The sequence below is a fragment of the Kogia breviceps genome, chromosome 11 (assembly GCF_026419965.1).
Source record: "Kogia breviceps isolate mKogBre1 chromosome 11, mKogBre1 haplotype 1, whole genome shotgun sequence".
In the NCBI taxonomy this organism is placed as follows: Eukaryota; Metazoa; Chordata; class Mammalia; order Artiodactyla; family Physeteridae; genus Kogia; species Kogia breviceps.
The window spans coordinates 59005552-59028030 of NC_081320.1; the positions used below are offsets into that span (position 1 = coordinate 59005552).

Here is a 22479-nt window from a genome sequence, read left to right on the forward strand (position 1 = left end):
AACAAGTTTATATTTAATATAATGAAGTTTTAAAAATTTATTAGATCCTAAAATATCTAATACAAAATTTGAATTTTGGGGAGGAAGGTGGTTGTTGGTGGGAAGGTAAATAATTCGTGAAAAATAAAGGATTGTGTGTTATCTGTTTACTTTTATGGGAACGTTATTTAGCTCTGCTTCAGATACGTTTAAGGATCTTTCTATTAAGCAACAATAATGAGTGTAACATTTCGGAGTATATAGCTTGTAATAATTTACTGTAGATAGAAAGTACACTGAAGACAGAAGGACTTTTTAAAATCAATCAATGGGTGACTCAAAATATATGCTGTAGAAATGTCTGCACTTATGTACATATAAAAGCATTATATACCCCTGAATTTGTGTATTTGCAGAATCTTGGACTTGTTAATACCACTTACTAACCGGGTCTGTGACACTGGGCCAAACAAAGTGAGTCCTGTGTACTCAGCAGTGTTTGGAGGGCATGAAGAGTGCCTAGAAATGTTGCTCCAGTCTGGCTACTGCCCAGATGCCCAGATGTGCCTCGTTTTTGGATTCAGTTCTCCCATGTGTATGGCTTTCCAAAAGGAGTATGTATATTTGCTGTATTTTTATTCTTTTTTGCTATATGGAGATGTATTTCCAAATGACTTTCTTTTGTGAAGCAATATGTCTTAGAGCTAAATTGGTAACTTAAAAACAAAAAACAGACAAAAACAAAAGCCTTCTGTGATGCACCTTGTTCAGTCAAACTATAATAAAAATGAGGTGATAATGTCAGATTTTTTTCCTTCTCTCTTTGACTCTGGATTATATTTTTTGGTGTAGCAATTTTAGAGCATACTTTAAATATATTAAAGTAAATGCAGGAATTCTCTGATATCCTTGGTCTTCAAAACAATTTAAGAATTAAAACAAACTTTAAGTTACACAGTGAATAAGGGCTGAAGATTTAATGTATAATGTGGTGACTGTAGTTGATAACACTGTATTATGTAATTGAAATTTGCTAAGAGTACAACTTAAATGCTCTTAAAAAAAAGGAGGTAAATATTTGAGGTGATGAATGTTTTCACAATATATATGTATGTCAAATCACCACATTATATACTTTAACTCTCTTACAATGTTATTTGTCTGTTATACCTCAGTAAAGCTGGGGGGCAAAAAGATAAAAAAGAGTTAAAAATATCTTTATCAAGTATGATATTGACCGTGTGTCAGGCTATTTATCATTTGAAATTTATATTTACAAGACTTGTTATGAACCTAAAATAAAACTTTAGTTTTGGGCTTCCCTGGTGGCGCAGTGGTTGAGAATCTGCCTGCCGATGCAGGAGACACGGGTTCGTGCCCTGGTCCGGGAAGATCCCACATGCCGCGGAGCAGCTAAGTCCGTGAGCCATGGCCGCTGGGCCTGCGCGTCCGGAGCCTGTGCTCCGCAACGGGATGCGGGAGAGGCCACAACAGTGAGAGGCCCGCATACCGCAAAAAAAAAAAAAAACAACTTTAGTTTTCTAGATAGTCTTGCATTTTTAATGTATTTGGTATGTAGCGTTTATTTCTGTAGGTCACACTAAGTTTAAAATTTTTAAAAAATATTTCTTTTGCTGATCTGCCATGATGCTGTGAGTAGAATAAATGAAGAATTACTGCTAGATTATTGATTAGATTCTGGCCAAGACTTGTCTATAAGACTCCTATGGTTTTAAAATAGATGGTAAGAATAAGGCTATGTGTAAGAAAAGCCATATTGAGTAAAATCCATGGTCCATGCAGTAATGAAATAAGTTGTGCAGGTAGTTGCTGTTGTTTTTAATGACGCAAAAGAGGTTGCAGGCTTACCTCAAATTTCATTGGCTTTCCTGAATTCACCATTATGGATTGCTAGCTATGACTTAATTTAAACATTTATCAAAAACTTATTTGCGGGCTCCCCTGGTGGTGCACGGGACACGGGTTCATGCCCCGGTCCGGGAAGATCCCACATGCCGCGTAGCGGCTGGGCCCGTGAGCCATGGCCACTGAGCCTGTGCGTCCAGAGCCTGCACTCCGCAACGGGAGAGGCCACAACAGTGAGAGGCCCGTGTACCACACACACGCAAAAAAAACTTATTTGCTAAGCTTTTCAGTCTCTACCATCTTGTAACATTTGCTATGTAAAATAGTAGTTCATTTCATTTGTTCTGAATTTAAGCTTCTACGTATACACTGTACTCTTGAGTATTTGGGGTTTTTGTTAATCTGAGTGTCTGGGATCCACTCTATGCATAACTTTCATGATTTCATGGTATACCTCCTTAGGTTTTGTCTTTATAAACAGAGGAGCCCTAACTATTTTAGTTTACCTCACTAGGGCTGTATTGATGACTTTAGTTGATTCATTTGCCTTTCTCTGTACATACCTATCTCCATTGTATTTTATTATTAGATCAGAAGTGAATTTTTTAAAATAAATTTATTTATTTTATTTATTTTTGGTTGCCTTGGGTCTTTGTTGCAGTACGTGGGCTTTCTCTAGCTGTGGCGAGCGGGGGCTACTCTTCGTTGAGGTGTGCGGGCTTCTCATTGCAGTGGCTTCTCTTGTTGGGGAGCACAGGCTTTAGGCGTGCAGGCTTCAGTGGTTGTGTCGCATGGGCTCAGTAGTTGTGGCTCGCAGGCTCTAGAGCGCAGGCTCAGTAGTTGTGGCGCACGGGCTTAGTTGCTCCACAGCATGTGGGATCTTCCCGGACCAGGGATCGAACCCATGTCCCCTGCATTTGCAGGTGGATTCTTAACCACTGTGCCACCAGGGAAGTCCCTGAACATTTTTTTATTTGATAAGAGTGTAACGGTTTTGTATAGTTTTGTATAGTTGTATGTCTATGTGTCCAATATAACAATAATCTGTTTTAGTCTTCATCTTACTTTTAGAGGAATATTTTTGGTCCTGGTCACAGCAGCTAGGCTCATGCCTCATCATCTTATAAGTGTAGTTTAAATTAAATGTATTAAACCATAGCAGTACCCCCAAACACCTTAAAATTAATGTTTTTCTGGCCTGAGAAATCAGGTAAATAGAACCCTGTGGAACAGAGGGTATGAGGGGAATCCTGGAGAAGAGAGAGCTGGAGAAGGGGTTAATTCTGTGTACAAACCTGCATATGTCCAGAGCCCATCCAAGCTTTGAATGCACAGGACAGACGTTGAAAACAAGATTTGAACTATCACCCAAGTCTCAGACCCCTGAATGGTACATTTCATGGGGGCAGACCCAAAGCAGCATAGCAAAGGCTTGAGAACTGAACCAGCAGTCTGTAGAGGTAAAAAAGAAATTGTAGTCTAAACCTAACTAGGTTATATGCCTGCTAAAATAAACAAACACAATCAGTATTATATTCAAAAGAGTATAACAGGACCTAGGCCTAGAGTTTACACACAGCATTATTATTCGTAATGTCCAGGATACAGTCATATGAAGAACCAGAAAATATGACCAGTTTTAGAGGGAAAAGACAATTAACAGGTGTCAACCCTGAGATGATCTAGATGTTGGAAATATTAAATAATTGAAAACAGCTATTATAATGGTGCTTAATGATGTAAACACACTTGAAATAAATGGAAAGATAGACATTTTCAGCTGAGAAATAAAAACTAGAGCCAAATGGACTTTTTAAAACTGAGAAATATAAAATCTGAAATGAAAAATTAACTGTATGAGCTCCATAGCAGAATGGAATTGACAGGAAAGAGTCAACTTGAATATAGACCAATATAAATTACCCAAACAGAAGAACAGAGAAGACAACGACTTGGGGGACAAAAAGGAACAGAGCCTCAGGGACCTGAGAGACAGTATGACTGGGGTTGACATTCATGTCATTAGGGTCCAGAAGGGAGGAGAAAGAGGTTGTGAACTGATAATGGACGAAAACTTCCCAACATTGGATAAAGACGTAAGTTTTATAGATTTAAGAAGCTCAGTAAACCAAAATAGGATAAACCCAAAGAAAAGCATGCTCACCAATAATCAAACTGCTGAAAACTAAAAAGTGAAGAAACAACAGTGTGGCGTATGGTGGTCGCAGACATGAGCTAACAAACTTTGTTTTTTGCTACTCTTGGCAATTTTGCTCTGTAAAATGGCCCTATAGAGCATAACTAAAATCTGTTTTGGTGGCTTTAAAAGTGTTTGTCAGATATTTTCTTTCATGTGGGAACTTGTAATTGGACCAAATGTATTTTTAATTAGTAAGGTAGGTTTTCAGTAAGAAAAGTCACTGGAAAATACTATTTGTTAGTCTAAAGGAAAAAAGCCAAAACGTCAGAATATCTGTTTTATTATGAGGGTACATTCTCCTAGTCTTTCCAGTTGACTTTTTGTTTGCCTGGGCCCATGGCGGTAGACTTAATTTTGATATATCTTTGCCGTTATTACCTACTCTGCGGGGAATTTAATTGACAGGGAAACATTTCCCAAAGGACTAAATCTAAGCAATGGTAGCATCATAATCACATATGCTCACATTTGATGTGTATAAAAATATAGTACATTGCACAATTTTTGGCACACAGAAAAATATCGAGGTTAATTCTCTTCTCTTCTTCATTTCTGGAGAAGAAATTCATTTTTGCCATCCTCCATTTATCTAAAAAAGAACATCAATTAAATTTTTAGTCTCTATATTATGTTTATGTAAGCTAACGTCTGGCTCTTAGTTTGTATGTCATCACTGTACATGTAATGTGAAAATCATTTGATTATTTTGGGACTCGGTGTAAAGCTGATCAAGCAAGAAAACTGTCATTCTCCCAGTAGGTTTTGTTTTAGTGTATCAGAGGGTAATACAGCCAGTGCCTGCGGAAAAAAATCGAAGTTGAAAAATTCATTAATTTTTAATTTCTTTCATTAAGTATGCATCTGAAAATTTGGATTCTCTGTGGTTGCATACTTAAAATTAATTAAATTAATTACAGTTACCATTTAAAAAGCAAGGACAGTGGACTAAAATTTTCATTTAAAAATAACTTTTTTGTGCTATTTTTCCTTAACAAATGGTGTTTGAATCTCCTATATTACATTTACCAATTATGAATAAGAATTTGCATTTTAGCCACAGTAATGATACCAGGGAACTTGGAAGACTCCATTTTCCAAAATTAATTATTAGATATTCATATTTTCAGAGATTTGGTAATAGACAGTGAGATAAATTTAGTGGTATAAGTTTTGAAATTTCTTTTTTTTTTTTTTTTTTTTTTGTGTGGTACGCGGGCCTCTCACTGTTGTGGCCTCTCCCGTTGCGGAGCACAGGCTCCAGATGCGCAGGCTCAGTGGCCATCGCTCACGGGCCCAGCCGCTCCACAGCACGTGGGATCTTCCCGGACCGGGGCACGAACCCGTGTCCCCTACATCGGCAGGCGGATTCTCAACCACTGCGCCACCAGGGAAGCCCTGAAATTTCATTTTTATAGCAATGGTGTGTTGTTACAATAATGTTAGTTTGGTGTAAGATTGTTGTAGAAAGATTTAATTCAGCACTTAACTGACTCCAGGTATTAATGAGTCAAAAACTTTCATTTTCTTATTTGTATGTTTTCTGGTATTTCTCAGAGATCTAGAAATTTAATACTTGTGACCCTCCTTGCACTGTTGGCCTGTTATGTTCTAGTAAACATATCTGCTTTTACAAATAGTATAATTAATATCAAAAGGTGATGAAAATAATAAATATAAATAATGGCTCTGGGTTTTAAGTTTTCCCTTCTTTATTATTTTATTCAGCTGATTTAACTTTTTAGCTCAGGATTAGCATTCTGAAAGTTTTTTTTTTTTTTTTGCGGTACGCGGGCCTCTCACTGCTGTGGCCTCTCCCGTTGCGGAGCACAGGCTCCCGATGCGCAGGCTCAGTGGCCATGGCTCACGGGCCCAGCTGCTCTGGGGCATGTGGGATCTTCCCAGACCAGGGCATTAACCCGTGTCCCCTGCATCGACAGGCGGACTCTCAACCACTGCACCACCAGGGAAGCCCCTGAAACATTTTTACTGGGTATCCCTTGGAAAGGATAAGCTTCCATTTGAAGCAGTGACCCTTAGCTCTTCTCATACTCCAAAGCATGATAGAAAGGTGTCTTGTCTCCTCCACCATCGTACAAAAGCATTCTTTGTCCTTTGGGGCTAACAAGTTAACAGCTTTAGTGACATGAAGCCTGTCTTTCAAGAGCATAGCTGAGTAATTCAACTCAAATGAGAAAATAGAAGAAAAAGACTCCTTTAACTGGAATGGGTGGAAGAGGAGGAGAGTTGAGAAATTTCAAGACAATTTGAACAAAGATTTCTGTATGAATGTAGAAAGAGATCCTGGCTTAACTGATCTGATTTTGTCTGTCTTTCTAATTGATACTAATCATTGTTATCCCATTAGCTTTGTAAAAATAATTGTGTCCATTCTTGTCATCATATCACACATGGATACATCTGACACAACCTAATGTTTTTATTTTATTTTCAGCTGATGGCTGAAAGCCATTCAGTAGAACTTATTATATGGCCTTTTGATGATTCAGCTAATTAAGTTGGTTGGATATTTTGTTGGGTAATTGAAACTAAAATTCTCAAGATATTTGCCCATTTCTATTTGTTTAAAAGAAACCTTGTTAACATGTTGAATTTCCTGTTACTGTGCTTCTTTTTTATCTGGGCCTGTTTCTGTGCACATTTTTGAACTTCAAAGAGCAGTGCGATGGAAAGCGTACATGCCTCCAGATAAGGTCTAGACATCGCATTTTTAGTTTTTAAACTTCTCTTTCTCCGTGTCTTATGATTTTCACTCTTATATAATGTGGAATCTCTTAATGTGTCACAATTTGTTCTTGATATTTATGTTAAATGAGAGGGACTACTCTAGGACTTGATGAGTTTTTCCGATTCTCCATCAGGGCTTGAAAGAGAATTTGTATTAAGTGTTAACAGAAACACATGCATATGTCCATGTAGTTTACATTTTAACCAAAGTTTTATCTAAGCCTTAGGGTCTACTCTTCTTGCTCAATGACATATAATAATCAAGGTCATCATAGAGCACTGAAGTTGCTTGAGTTTCTGGAGCTTGTACATGTATCTGAGACCTTCTTAACATCCTTTGCAGAAGCTCAGGGCATGCTGAGAAAGTTTTATGATCCTCCAGTTTATTTTGTGTTTATTATTCACCATATAAATGGTAGTCTTGTTGGAAAAGGGTTTATAGTGTAGCAGTAGGCAGTTTCATAAGCCTTTTAGGAGTATGCTCTTGTCCTTTCTAACACAAGGCAATGTGATAATTGGAAGAAATTTAGAGTGGGGTTTTCCAAAGTGTGTTTTGTAGAGTACTCATTCTATACTTTGTTAATAGATAATACACAGGATTAAAAGGGTTCCTTAGTTAATTAAGTTTGGGAAACACGGGGTTAAGCGATGGTAATTAGATTTCTTTCCTGGAGGGCTTCTAAGAATTTTTCTTATGGTGTTGTGTTTTATGAATTCCTAAGGGGGAATGAATCTACAAAAGTTTGAAAAATTTGGGAACATAGGATGAACTTTACAATAAATACACTATTGTTCCTGTGTTTACAGACTTTTGGGGGATTTTATACTCTCTTTATTAGGCTGTTTTCAGATTAACTATTGGATCCATTGCCTTAATTCTAAGGATACTTCTGAAAGGTATCTGGAGGTTGAAGAAAAACACTTGACCATATAAGTTGAAAATTTAAGTTCATCCTGTATTTGTCCTTTTATGAACAAGTGTATTTTATAAAGTGTTTCTCAAATATTTTCATTATGGAGCCTTTTTCACATAGATCATTTTTCAGGGACTAGTGTTCCATGGAACATACTTTGGGAAACATAGGTCTGGCCTTAAAATAATTCTCAATTTGACTGTTTCATGAAGTGTTTGGTTTTTATAATGTAGGAGAGATATTTCAGATATTTGCTGTATCATATTCACTGTTAGATATTGGTTTGATATTATTATCCCAATTCTACCAATTACTAGCTTGACTAAGCTTCAGTTTTTGCATCTAGAGTGGAGATGATAATAAAACTTACTTTTTAGGGTGATTGTGAAGATTAAGGCAAATCTTCTGTGTAACACATTTAACATACCATTTATTCTGGTACAGAATAAATAATAAAGTGTGTTATTATAGGGAATTATGTGCATATGTTCCTCTCACATTTAGAGATGGATGGTTGGTTTATCTGTGGCTTTGTCCTTAAAATTTTCTTAGCATGAGCCACATGTCTCGTTGGTATATTCGAAACTTGAATAAGAAAGCCTCTTGGTTTTGTAGTTTTATTCTAAACAGAAAATAGGTTCTCTAGCTATCTGTAGCACTTAATCTAACAGGGTGCATTTAGGGCTCCCGTTTACCTTTGTATTCTATAGCAGAAAAACTGCTCTTTAAGAGCTAAAGAATCTATGGTTAGGCCATTGATGGTTTCAAATTGCTAGAGGGAAGAGTTCAGCCAGTCCCTGAATTGTACATGTAAATGCAGATGCCTTGAAAATTAACGGTCTTCTTGAGAATTATGTATCACATTTGTAATGAGGCAATGTCTTGAGCTTTTCCCACTGTTTACCTATATGTTTACTGGAATGTGTTCAGCAGTCCATATCATGTGTTGGTTGTTCTGTAGTGGAATCAGCAAGTAATAACTGTAGTAGTAACGAGAAGCTAGTTAAATGAGGTCGAAGTAGTTGAAATAAACCAATTATATTGGTTATAACTGTTTAGAACCATTGGTCAGAAGTATCAACATATCCTTTAGCATTTCTTGTAGTACGGGACTGTTAGCAACAAATTATTTCAGCTTTCCTGTATCTGAAAGCAGCCAGAAGAAAAAATACATGCATACAGGGCTCTTTTCAAGAACACTGATATGAATGATGGGAGTTTCCTAGAACAAATAGCAATATATGGTAGACAGACAATGAAGTTTATTAATTTTTATAAAGAAATTTAAGAATTATAGATTTTTCTTTTCTAATTGCTATGCATATTATTAATAATAAAGAGAGTTACCGTTTAATCTTTTAACTGAAGAAAAGAGCACAAATTTGAGAACAAATGAAATAGATTTACAAAAATTTACATGGGGTAGGTGACATTTTACTTATGTATATAGTGTTTTAACTGCTTTAAAACCTTGATTTCAAGTTCTATACATAAGTCCTCAGAAGTAGGAGGTCTCACATGACAGTGGTTTAAATGTTTTATGTTTGTTTTCTCTTTTATTTTTATGACTTCATTATTTAGATTCTGTAATACTATGATTAATGAAATATTTCCTTTTTATTCCTAGTTATTTAAAATAGCATTAATGCCAGTTTCAGAGGGAGACTAATTTTATCCTTGCATATTTTCTTTCACAGTTGTCTGTGTAATGAACATACATGTTTATTGAACTTTGTTACAGTTAAAATTATATCATAAACAGTTTTTAAAATGTGGTCGGTCACACAGCCATCAGAATTGTAGTTTTTGATGACTGTCATATTTTGCACTTACTGTTCCTCTGTTAAACATTTAGGTAATTTCTGTATTTTAAAAATTTGATTTTTAAAAATTATAGACAATACTATGGTTAATATATTTGTGCAAATAGGATATAATTTCTTTTTTGTTTTGTCTCTTGGATAAATTCCCAGGATTTATGTTCATTATATTATATTTTAATTTGTGTGGTATTTTACTTTACATATCATTTTATTTTACAAATACTTACATAATGCTAGTTCTGTGTGCCAGAAGGTTTAAGTAGCTTGCTCAGAGTCACACAGCTAGTAAGTGTCTGAGCACTCTGGCTCCAGTCTGTGCTCCTTATAACTTTGCTATGAAACCTCTTTTGATGGATTTTGCCAATTAGCTCTCTCGTAAAAGGGTTACACTTATTTTCAGTCATTTTAACCACGACTTAGCAGTATTGGATGGTAATTTTTTCTTTTTTAAAGTAACCAATTCAATAGGTGTAAAATGATAACACACTTATTCTGTAAAACACTTGATAAAGAAGATTAATTTAAAAATCTAAAGCTGTAAGTTAAATTTTTGTTCATTAAGAAAAGTTTTTCTGTATGATTGCTTTTTACCATTAGAAATTTAAAAGTAAGAGGGAAATTGACTAAGCTATTGTTGAAGGAAGTGGTATCTTGGAGATTGCTAGACTGAATCATCTGTCTTTAGGGACCAGTCACATTGTTTTATTAACTTTGTTTAGCAAGTATTTTGTATTATGGTTACTTAATTGTGAAAAAAATTCACAATTTGAAAAGAGTTTTCTACTTGTCAATGATAATTTTAAAACTTATTTAAGATAAATGTTTTAAATTCTAAGGACACGACTTGTTCATAGTTGGAAACTAAAAACCATGCAGAATGGTGTAAATTAAAAAGTAAAACCCTCTCCTTATTCTGGTCCTCTAGTCTCAATCCAGTAGACATGTAAAAATCATCTACTATCCCATTTGCTATTCTTATTTTCCAGTTGTAACTACTATTAACTTTGTAAGAATTATTTTTTTAATGTGAAAATCTAACTTCTCTTCTCTTCCCTTCCCTTCTTTTTCCTTCCTCCCTCCCTCCCTCCCTCTTTCCTTTCTTCCTTCCTCCTTCCCTCCCTCCCTCCCTTCCTTCTTTCCTTCCTTCCTTTCTTTTTTGTGGTGGAGCTGTGACTTCTTTGGAATTGTGAATATTCTTTTGAAATATGGAGCCCAGCTAAATGAACTTCATTTGGCATACTGCCTGAAGTATGAGAGGTTTTCAGTATTTCGCTATTTTTTGAAGAAATGTTGCCCATTGACATCATGGAGCCACATATCTGAATTTATAAGTCACGCAGTTAAAGCACAGACAAAATATAAAGAATGGTTGCCATCTCTCCTGCTTGCTGGATTTGACCCACTGAATCTCCTCTGCAGTTCTTGGTAAGAAATCCTACCATGTGGAATTTACTCTTTTTGAGTGAGTGTGCTACCTTTAATTTCCCCCAATTTCTTGAGATCCCTGTGTTCTGTGTGTTTTGACTGTGATGGCTGGGCTGGGATGAAGGAATCGAGGGGGCTGCTAATAGTAAGATTGAGTGTAAGGATAGAGTCCTGGAAAAAGGTCAGAGGTGGCTGGAAGGGAGTAGAAAGGAATGGGTGCCAGTGAACCCTCCTGAGTGGGTTATTTCTTCTACTAAGGCCATCCCTCATGCTGCTCTTAAAATGTCTGTGACAGAATGGTTGTAGCTGCTTTGGAGATTTCTAGCATCCCTTAGTCAACTAGATTGAATACTCCTGTCTTATAGCAACTTGTCTACTTGAACTTAGTCTCCCTCAATAAATACTGATTTCTGGAGTAGCTGAGGAGATAACTCTTTATCACAAGTGGTTTCTCAGAAGGGCATCCCCTATGAGTGATTATATGAAAGTTGAGTCAGAAATTTTCTAGGGCAAAAGGATAAAAACTGTTTTACCAACCTTTTCAAGAGTTATGTGTCTAGGTGGACTGAGAAGGTAGTTGTAGTGGTGAGAGAACTCTTTTGGCCTGATAATTTGAGTCGAATGAGGAAATAGAATAAAAGTCTCTAGGAATATAAAGAACATAAAAATTAAATGTATTTTATAAAATTTCAGTGAAACATCTAGAAGATTTCTTTTTTGTGCTTCAGAAATTACCATTTACCAAAATAATGTTTAGACAAATACTGAGATTTTGGATTTCAGCAGAAAAGTGCTCTGATATTTTGTTATTTAAATTTTGCTTTTCAAAAGAGGTCCTCTTTGGTATTCATGCAGGCAACACTAGTGGTTCCTACTTGTAAATTTTGTTTGCATTTCTGGGACTCCATCTTCCACCTGGTGGCTTCTCCATCTGTAAGTGAAGAACGTATCTTTGTTTGGCAGGATCCCAGTATCTCACCTTTTTATTATGTCTGCCATAATATAGAAGTCAAGAATTTTCACTAAGCAGAGGTTTATGCTTAGGACTATCATCCCTTTCTGATACTAAATGTTTCAGATATGTGGCTTGTGAGGAAAAACTGCTTTCTGGTAGGTGGTTTGAGGAATATAGAAGTAAAGCAAAGTTTAGATACATGTTCTGATCTCCACTTTACTTTTTGTCTATAGTTTACAGTGGTTTGAGTACCCGATTGTATTTATTTCTGTCTCCAACAGCTGATTAATGCATAGTTATCTGTCAAATCACTCACTGTTGCAATTCCCTCTATACCATTTCAATAAAATTTTACAAAAATCCATTGTATTTTTTAGATAACTGAATGAGATATAAAAATTATTGACAATTCATTGAGAAATCTAATTTTTAAAAGTTATTTGTGTATGTTTACTTGTGCTAACAAATCCCCTTTTACGTGTGCAGACACACACATAGACACACTCAGTACTGAGATAGAAACGCTCACTAATGAATGCTATATCTAGCTATTAACAAAGCTATTTAAGTACCCTTAACTTTTTACTTAGTGAATTTTATTGCTGTGTCTGGGCTCCTGACAGCTAACAGCAGGTACCCCTCACTGTTCTAGGATTCACTCCCTAAAATGCTACTGTAAATCCAACCAACACGTGAGATAGCTGTGGGTAGTTCTGACAGTGTGTTCCCTTTCCTCTGTCACTTCACTTAGTGCTTATTCCCAAGACACCCACTTTCTTCTCAGCCATGCTTCTTGTGTTTTTCTACTGAAGATTCTAACTCGACTCCATATCACTTGCCCATTACTTTCAGCCTTCATGCTCCATTCTGGTTTCTAGTTTATTTATTTCTTTGACCAACACTTAAAATATTGCCTGATACACAGTAGGTACTATTTTAAGTTCTTTAATATTAACTCATTTAATATAAAACATAGTAGATACCATTATCCATATTTTATAGAGGAGGGAATTGAAGCACAAAGTATTTAACATACTTGCCCAAGCTCACACAGCTAGTTAGTGTGAGAGCTTAGGTTTGGACTCAGGCTGTCCAGTAGTGTGGCTCATGTCTGTCTTTGTAACCCCTGTGCTATGCTGCCTTAGCCCTGTGTATCCCCAGGGATATGGTAGTTTTTATCACTTAATTTTAGGTACCTTAATCCCTTGCCTAACCTAAGGGGATCTGGGCCAACTTTTCTTGCTCTTTCCTACTCCTAAATTAGGAAGAACCTAGTCAGGGAAAAAATTAAATGTATCTTCTTTTCCTTTCCTCCTCAGACAACTACATAGACTGCTGGAAGGAAAGGGAATTTGCTTTATCCTCCCAAAAAGCTTTGTAAAATATACTCTCCCATCCCTAGTTCTGATACAGGGTTCCCTTCCCCCCATGTGACAAGCCCATTTGAGAATTTTTATGGTAATAAGCCACTGGGTTTGTGTTATATTTATTGGATGTATTAGGATAGAAAAGAGTTAATAAACAGTAAACTACAAATTATTTTGTAGTAAATTGTAAAACTTCAGCTATTTGAATTGAGAACGCCAGTTGCATACATTTTACTCTGAAGGAGTAACTTTAGTCACTTTATATTCATTAGAAAAAATACGGTGGAAAATTTCACTTTAGCAATAAAAATGCTTAACATGGTCAAATTTTTGCTTACTGATCTTTTATTGAATGAATAAAGCAAGTGTTTACGCTGAATGTGATGAATGTTTTGCTTTCTTTGATCAAATTTACATTCAAAGAGCTGTTATAAAAAATTATCCTATAAAAATGTCAATATGTTGTTAAAGTGGATTTTGGTTGTATCTTATTTATATAACATGTAAGTCTGTTGCTTAATCTTTGTCATGTAAATTATAAACATCTTTCCTAGGTATTGGTTGTCTTAAACAGTCTTTAAAGATGTATCTGGCTGAATAATTGCCTGTCACAATATAATCTGCAGAGTTGAAATATTTTTTCAGCTTTAAATGCAAGACTAGGTTTCCCTCACACCCCCAATACAATAGACGAATACTAGAAAGTAAATGTCATCTGTGCATTTAGTTGATTAGCTGTCACTGGTTTATGATTGTACAGCTGCTTTGTACAATGTAACGGTCAATGTAGTACAGTAACAATACATTTTCAGTGCCATTATCAGCATTGGTAAAATAAACTCAACATTATATTAACTAAAGCTGTGTAAACAGATTTATTTCTTGTGTGTGTGTTTAGATAACTGCACAAAAATGACTTTGTGTTTGGTCATAGTGAGACAGCATATTAAGATAGAAAAATGAAACCATCAAAAAAGAAACTAGCAACCAGAACCAAGTAACCTTTGGTGTGGGGTTCCTAGAAAGTGAAGGAAGTTATTTGCATTTGAATATATTTTATCATTTCAATTATTCTCAGTATTTTCTGATAAATCGCGACTTCACTGAGAGCTTTTTGAGAAGTAAAATGTTTCCCAAAGCATTTGTGCTACAGTTTAAATTCTTCCATATATAAGTTTGCATATTAGAGAATTAAGATTTTAGGAAATAATTTTCATACTCTCTAATCAGTCATTTCAAGGATACTTTGACCCTGAATTACGAGAAATAAGTTGTCTTTGAGATGACAGGTTTAGAGTATTATTCAGTTTCTTTACTTCTATTTTTCCCTTCTTTTGTCCTTGCTCAGTAATGTTTCCAAAAAAGCAACCTTGAAAAGAATTTCTGTTTTTGAAGTAATCACCAGAGACCCTAATGATTTTATTTTTCTTCAAACAGTGTGATGGTAGGGGAGTATCTAATTGAGTACAAAATAAGTATCTTGTTAGAATTTAGAGTTCTCTTTAAACTTTGACTAAATTTCATGTGTACAGTGTTATAAGGCCCACTGAAAATGTAATACTGAAAATTTCAAACCAGTTCTAATAATATCAAATATTTATATAACATTTTATAGTTTTAAAAGTCTGTTTACTATATGGTCTCCAGTATTTTCATGAATAGTCCCCTAAAATAGGTAGGTTAAGTGTTATTCTCATTTTAGAGAACAGGATCTAGGGCTTAAAGAATTTAGGCACCATGTTTGTAAGTAGTAGAGGTGATGTTAGAAATCAGAGCTTTTCTTCGGTCAGTGCTCTTTCTATTAGGATTCAAGTGCTTATAAAATTTGGGAAGTCTCTTTTGGGTGGGTTGGTAGGAAATACGACACTATTTTTAAAAAAAACAGAAGAACTGCTTGTCTTCAACAACTTCTTTCAGTTCTTAAAGACAAAACTTAGTCTGATATGTCCTTTAGAGCTGTATCTACAATATAATGGGAAAGATTCTTATAGGAGAAACAGTTGTAGTACATCTCTGAGAGCTCATCAGAAACAAGCCATCTCTCTCATACACTCAGTTTAGGGACAGCTTTGGATGTTTGGGCTTTATCCTTTCAGTACTGTTAAGTTATGTGTCTGTAAGGATGACCAATCTAGATTTGGCAAGATGGTCCATTTGGGAGGAAATAATGGCACATCCACTAATGTCAGTGACACTGAATCTGTCTTTTCTTACCACTGCTGCTGGGGAATGGGAAGGAAAATTCCTACCCTCTGTAAGAGTAGAAACTCCTTTTATCATCCATTGGACAACAACATACACAGTCACTTCAGTTTCCTGTAGCAACTATAGCTGATTTTTCATATCCACTGAACTTGCCTCTAGTTTCATGAATATTTTCTGTGCTGCAGTTCTCTGTCTGCCTTCCACATCAAGATGTTGTAAGAATAGGTATGTGGTGTTTGTTTTCAGGGTGAACCTTGGTGTATTTTGTGTCTAATTTTGTGTTAATATCTTGCCAATATAGGATTGACTCAATCAGCGATGACATCCTTATCTTCACTTTGGAGTTTACTAATTGGAGGAGGCTTCCTCCAGCTGTTGAAAAGATGCTCTCTGCTCGTGCCTCAAACTCCTCTTGGGCTCTACAGCAACATATTGGTAAGAAAGCACAATTTTCAAATACACTTCACTACCTTTTCTTTTCTTCCTTCCTTAGCTATGTTGTAATTTTAAGTGATGAGTCATTGGAGAACATATATTAAATTGGGCATCATTTGCATTTTCTTTTTAAAAATATTTATTTATTTATTTTTGGCTGCGTTGCGTCTTCGTTGCTATGCACAGGCTTTCTCTAGTTGTGGTGAGCAGGGGCTACTCTTCACTGTAGTGTGTGGGCGTCTCATCATGGTGGCTGCTCTTGTTGCAGAGCATGGGCTCTAGGCGCTCGGGCTTCAGTAGTTGTGGCACATGGGCTCAATAGTTGTGGCACACAGGCTTAGTTGCTCTGCGGCATGTGGGACCTTCCCAGACCGGGGCTCGAACCCGTGTCCCCTGCATTGGCAGGCGGATTCTTAACCACTGCTCCACCAGGGAAGTCCCCTGCATATTCTTTATGTGGGGAAAGGATGGGACTGTGAGGGAGGTCATAGTAATTTCCCTTCAACAAAAATCATATCTGGTTTTGTAAGTTTAGCCTAAGGAGCATGTAAATAGCAGGTGTTTACTGATATTTTGATGATATCCTTTTATTTTTAGTAAGAGTTATGTAAACAAAATTGAGTCCTAAAAATCTTGTTAGTAAATATTTAATTTGTGGTTAGAAAAATGCTAAATGAATTTTCCTCTTTGGAGTGTATGTTGATTTGTGTTCTCTATATTATTTATCATCTCTAAAAGGAAGTATCAACCATTCTTTATCATTACCTTTTCTTACTGAATGTATGCCAGTGTGTTGGTAAGATATAACTGTGGAGGTGAGCTTGGTGGAAATTCTGTGAATTGATTGATATTTTAAATTACTATTTTAAATTATCAGCTTAGCCTCACTTTAAAAAAAGTTTTTAAGCTAGCTAAAAAAATAAAGAGGGTACAGTAGAAGATTTTACACAAGGAAACCAGATTAAACTAAACTTAATATATGCACAGTGTTTCTATTATTCAGATTTATTTTAACGTATTTTGTTAACCAGATTATGTCTTAAGTTAGGAAAATTATTTCTTCATTGCTATTTTTACATGAAATGTGACTCTTCATAAAACATATTGAATAGGTTTTTAACAAGTGAACTTACACATATGTAGAAATGTCTTCTAATTTCTTGGGAGATTACATTTAAGTAAATATTCTCAATCAAAAAAAGACATTCAGGAAAATATGCTCTTGAACTGAGGTGTATTCAAACTGTTAGTGAGGTTTCTTGTTGAAGATGAAGTATAATATGTTTGGAGTCTCTGAGCCTTCCAGAACAGAATTTCTTTAATGATAATGTTAGAAAACTGAGAATTGCATCTGCTTTTGCTAATTATATATGTGCAGTGGCAGAGAGGAAGTACCTACTTCTTAATTGATAGAATATGGGACAATGGATTTGGGAACAAAAAGTCAAAAAGAAGGAGCATATGCCAAATGGGAAGATTATTGCAACCTATCAATTAGTAAAGATATGTGAGAGTTTACCTTGAAGACTCTAACATATGGCAAGTTTGTTCAGATGAAGGTAAGAATTGTGCATGAGTACATTATCCTGCAGTAAATCGATCAAGGGCTTCTTGTTTAATTAGGCACTAGGTAGAGCTTGTGTAGGGTAATAATCATCATCTCTTAAGAGGATTTTAGTTTGGCTGACAAAAGCCTTTTTCAAAGGTATTAATGTAGCTAATACTTTTCTGGTCTATTTCTCTTGCCAAGGCCTCTTTTCTTGGTTCCAGTCCCATATATCCAACTGACTTTTGGACATCTCCACTTGGTCCCACATTCTGACATATCCAGAATTTGAATTTATCATTTTTCCTACAAATCCTGGTGTTCCTTCTGTTTCCTGGTTCAGGATGTGAGGTGGTTTGGGAGTGCTGTTTACCAAGAAAGTGAGTTATCCCTGGCAGCTCTTTGTTATTTGTTTCATCCATAGCGGAGGTTTCAACAGGGGTGATTTTGCCCCCCACAGGGGATATTTTGGTTGTCACAATTGGTAGGGGTGCTATTGCCATCTAGGGGATAGAGTTCAGGGAGGTTCTGCTGAATATGCTACAGTGCACACGACAGCCCCCCACAGCAAAGTTATCTGGCCCGAATGTCACTAGTGCCCAGGTTGAGAAACCCTGATCCACCTTGACTCTTGCGTTGTCCAGTGTTACAAAGGCCTTTTATTCCTATACCAGGAAGACTTTTTAACCCTGTTCGTATTGCAAACTACTTAGGAAACACTTGTGTTCTTCCTCTTAGTTATATTGGTCTCTCAGAATATTCTTCAGTGGTTCCTCTTCTGCAGGTAATGGGAGCTATTACAATGCTAGATTTTAGCAAGGCTGGAAAGGAAAAATATGCCCGTCTGCTCAGTTGCCTGAGTTTCAAATGGGATTGTGATTCTCTTCCTTTCTGTAGTTCAAGGCTGTCTTGATGTACCCAGCTCCCCTTTTTTCTTCGATTTTCAGGACATTCAGTTTCCGTGTATTGGTCATTTGTACTCTCCCCTCCTTTATTTGGATTTTGAGTTGAGGATTTCTAGTAAGCAGAAGCATGGCCAGGGTTTTAATACCAATGGGAGTGAGTGCAGAAAAACAATTCTTTGATTACCTCTCTACATGTATGACAGTCTTGATTTCACCTCACTTTCTCCAGTAACTTATCATGGTATTAAAATCTGCCTTGTCAATATATTTCTTTAAATTTTTGCGGAAAGATGCTTCTTGTGGCTCTGCCACTATTTATAAGCCCCTAGATACTTTCAGCTCCCTAGCTCTTTAGGTATACCAGTATCTATCCCAAGGGAAAGATTTTCTCCATTCTTTCCTAAGCCCTTTTCAGGTCTTGGAGATGCCTTATACTCACTCGAAATTCTCCTTTCCTCTCCCTTTTCCTCCTTAAGGGAATAGCAGCTTGCCCTGGTAGCTTATAAATAAAAAAGACAACCAGTCTTGCTGCTCGTCTTTTAATCATTAACTCAGATTTGTCTTCAAAAGTTCTTTTGTATTAGAAAGGAAATGTATACCAGGTAAAATTTACTGACTGGTTGCAGTTAACAATTTTTTGATCACGTGCCTGTATATACTTCTTAGAAACATCAGTTTAAGCGCACATAGCAATAGACTTCTTAATCAAAAAATTTGCCAGCCCCTGCCCAACTGACCAAGATCAAGTCTAGGTAATTAATTATGTTCTTATGGATAAAAGCACTTGGCTTTAGTTCATCCTGCACCTTTAATGATCAAATATGAACAATTCTATCCAGAGAATTACGTGGATCTGGATCGTACAAAGGATCCTGTAATGGCTCCTTGAAACTCTCTTGATCTATTCATTTCACTGTTCCTCTGCTTTGTTCTAAACAGGATTTAAAACAGTCTATACATATAGATTATCACAAAACAGTAAAACAGAAGTTAAAAGTGAAAGCAGGGACTTCCCTGGTGGTCCAGAGGTAAAGAATCCTCCTTCCAATGCAGGGGACGCAGGTTCGATCCCTGGTTGGCGAGCTAAGATCCCACATGCCGCGGGGCAACTAAGCCCACGTGCCACAACTACTGAGCCCATACGCCTCAACTAGAGAGCCCTTGTGTCACAAACTACAGAGCCCACGTGCTCTGGAGCCCGTGCACAACAACTAGAGAGAGAAAAAACCTGCATGCCACAACTAGAGAGAAGCCCGCACGCTGCAATGAAGAGCCTGAGCGTTGCAACAAAAGATCCTGCGTGCCACAACGAAGACCTGACGCAGCCAAAAATAAAAAATAAATAAATTAAATAATTTTTTTTAAAAGTGGAAGCAGGGGCTTCCCTGGTGGCGCAGTGGTTGAGAGTCCACCTGCCGATGCAGGGGACACGGGTTCGTGCCCCGGTCCGGGAAGATCCCACATGCCGCAGAGCGGCTGGGCCCGTGAGCCATGGCTGCTGGGCCTGCACGTCCGGAGCCTGTGCTCCGCAACGGTAGAGGCCACAACAGTGAGAGGCCCGCGTACCGCAAAAAAAAAAAAAAAAAAAAAAAGTGGAAGCAAAAGAAAAATATGGGGTTAGGGAAAGCTTATCATGGTAATCTGAAACTTGTCTATGGATACTCTGTAAATTTGGCTCTGAGTGAGCTCTCTAGTTCTTGATACTAGGTTACAGAGTTCACAAGATAAAACAAACTCATTGCTCAGAAGTACAGATATTCTTGGATGTTGTGATGGACAGTTTCCTAGGCAACATCTTGGTAGCCGTGGCATCTTGGAATTTTATGTTACCAATCTTCAGTGTGGACTGTTGCTGTCATACCAAGGTATAATTCAATAAAAGTAGTTCTTAAGTGGGCCCTGGTTCTCAGGTCTCTGTTGCTCTGACTTGACCAGGGTTAGATTTATAATATCTGGAGGGATGGATGACCTGTGTGCACTTTTGAGCAGTTCTCTCTAAACATTGTAACACTCCACTCAATTTTTAATAAGTAGTAGTGAGCAGTGAGTTCAAAATTAGACTACCTAAGAAGTATTAGAGTGTAGCTCTTTTGTCCTGTAGATTGAGTTGAGAACATATTTTTAAGAGACAGGTGATCTTAAAAGCAGAGGTAAGGGTCTCCCTGGTGGCGCAGTGGTTAAGAATCTGCCTGCCAATGCAGGGGACACGGGTTCGAGCCCTCGTCCGGGAAGATCCCTCATGCCATGGAGCAACTAAGCCTGTGCGCCACAACTACTGAGCCTGCGCTCTAGAGCCCGTGAGCCACAACTACTGAGCCCATGTGCCACAACTACTGAAGCCTGCATGCCTAGATCCTGTGCTCTACAACAAGAGAAGCCACCACAATGAGAAGCCTGTGCACCGCAACGAAGAGCAGCCCCCGCTCGCCACAACTAGAGAATGCCTGTGTGCAGCAGCAAAGACCCAATGCAGCCAAAAAAAAGAAGCCCATTAGTAATTACCTTTCATCTTTAAAAATTGAGCATGTGACCTTCTATTTGTAGAGTAGGACACTTTGACCTCCCAGATACTATCCATGTTTATGGCTTAAGCGAATCGTGCCTTGATTAACAGTGTCCTGCAGGCTGCCCTTATTACTGGATTTAAGAGCCAAACTTTTTTTTTTAAAGAGAAATTTATAGTTAACTTAAAATTTTAGTAAGTTTCCATCTGCCCATTTATAATTTTATTTTAGCTTCACACAGCCTCTTATAAATCCAAGTGGTGGATTTTATTTTTTGTTTGTGTCTGTGTGTATGTGGTGGGGAAATCCTTACTAAACTAGGTACCAATGAGTTGTATCCACATTTGCTGGGACATTTTGCTGGTAAAGCTGCTTTGATTTTGTCAGCAATCTGTTGGTAAGCTAAGAGAGGAGAAAGTGTTGCTCTAGAGCAATTAAAACAATTTTTTAAGTGTCTTAGGTATTAGGTCACCAATATTATTTGAAAACCCATTTTACTCTTCCCATATATGTACATTAGATATGTGTGCTGGCAGACCCCTGGGACAGCTATATCCTAATTAAAAGAAAATTATTTTCCATATCCCCAATATTTATTTTAGGGTGGAAAGGCAGTTAGGACAGAAGCTTTAGTTTTTGATAGCTTGTTCATTTGAGAACTTTTAAGCACTCATCTGTAATTTTATTTAGTTCCAAATATGGACCATAAGCAGAAGTCTTTAGTGAAGAGAATCTATCATGTAAATATTTCTGTAGGTGGGCATTTACAAATCTAGCTGTTTATATACATTAATTCCTTAGTAAGTGGGTTTTTTAATTACATGTCAACTATGTATCAGATAGTGATTTAGAATCTGTGAGTGAAAAATAAACAGTTCTCTAGTGCAATGGCTAAAAAGGAATGATGCAGGGTCATGGCAGAATTTTCTTTTTCTTTTTAAGGTGAGAGAGGCTTGAACATGTTTTATAGATTAAAGGGTCTCAGTTTATTTAAGGAAAACATTAAAGATATGGAGATAAAAGCAATAGTTTATATAATAAGATTTCAGATAAGCCAGAGGGAGGATTAGCCTCAAATGGGCCCCTTCCTTTGAGAATAAGAGAGATGAGGGTGGGGTGGATGTAGATAAGTTTATAGTTTGAGTATTAGAAACTCAGAGAAAGAGAGCCTAGAAGATCTCCTATTTTTACTTAGGAGTAGGAGGTAAAATCTTGCTAAAAAGGAAACTGAAGTGAGAGTTTGGTAGCAGAGACTTGATTTAGAATGCTTGTTGTGGCAAACTGGGAACCAGTGAAAGAGATTTGCTGAGCAACACTGAGGGCCTAAGTGGAGGTTGGAAGTGGTATAGTTCATTCATATCGTTTTATGGTAATTTTTTCCCCAGCATTGCTTTACTTTCTCTGTATTGGAAAGAAGGAAAGTGGTTAGATTGATCTGGGGGTTGTCAGAGCAGGTACAGAAGAATTGAGGATGATAAAATAAAATAGCATCAGTGATGGGCCCATGAACGCCAAATAAGAAAAGATATGAGAAAGGAAAGGGAACTGATAAACTAGACTGCAGGAGGAGTTGGGACCCAAGGTCTCAATAATATTAACGATCAGGCATA

General features: G+C 36.9%; 1 protein-coding gene across 1 annotated transcript in view; it reads left to right on the forward strand.

Moving 5' to 3' along the window:
* Positions 1-22479, forward strand: part of ASB3 (ankyrin repeat and SOCS box containing 3) — a 98859-nt gene that overhangs the window by 62933 nt on the left and 13447 nt on the right. Inside the window, exons 7-9 of the mRNA XM_059078953.2 lie at positions 396-593; positions 10695-10952; positions 15781-15914. Coding sequence (XP_058934936.1) covers positions 396-593; positions 10695-10952; positions 15781-15914 — 590 coding nt within the window. The remainder of the gene's footprint in view (positions 1-395; positions 594-10694; positions 10953-15780; positions 15915-22479) is intronic.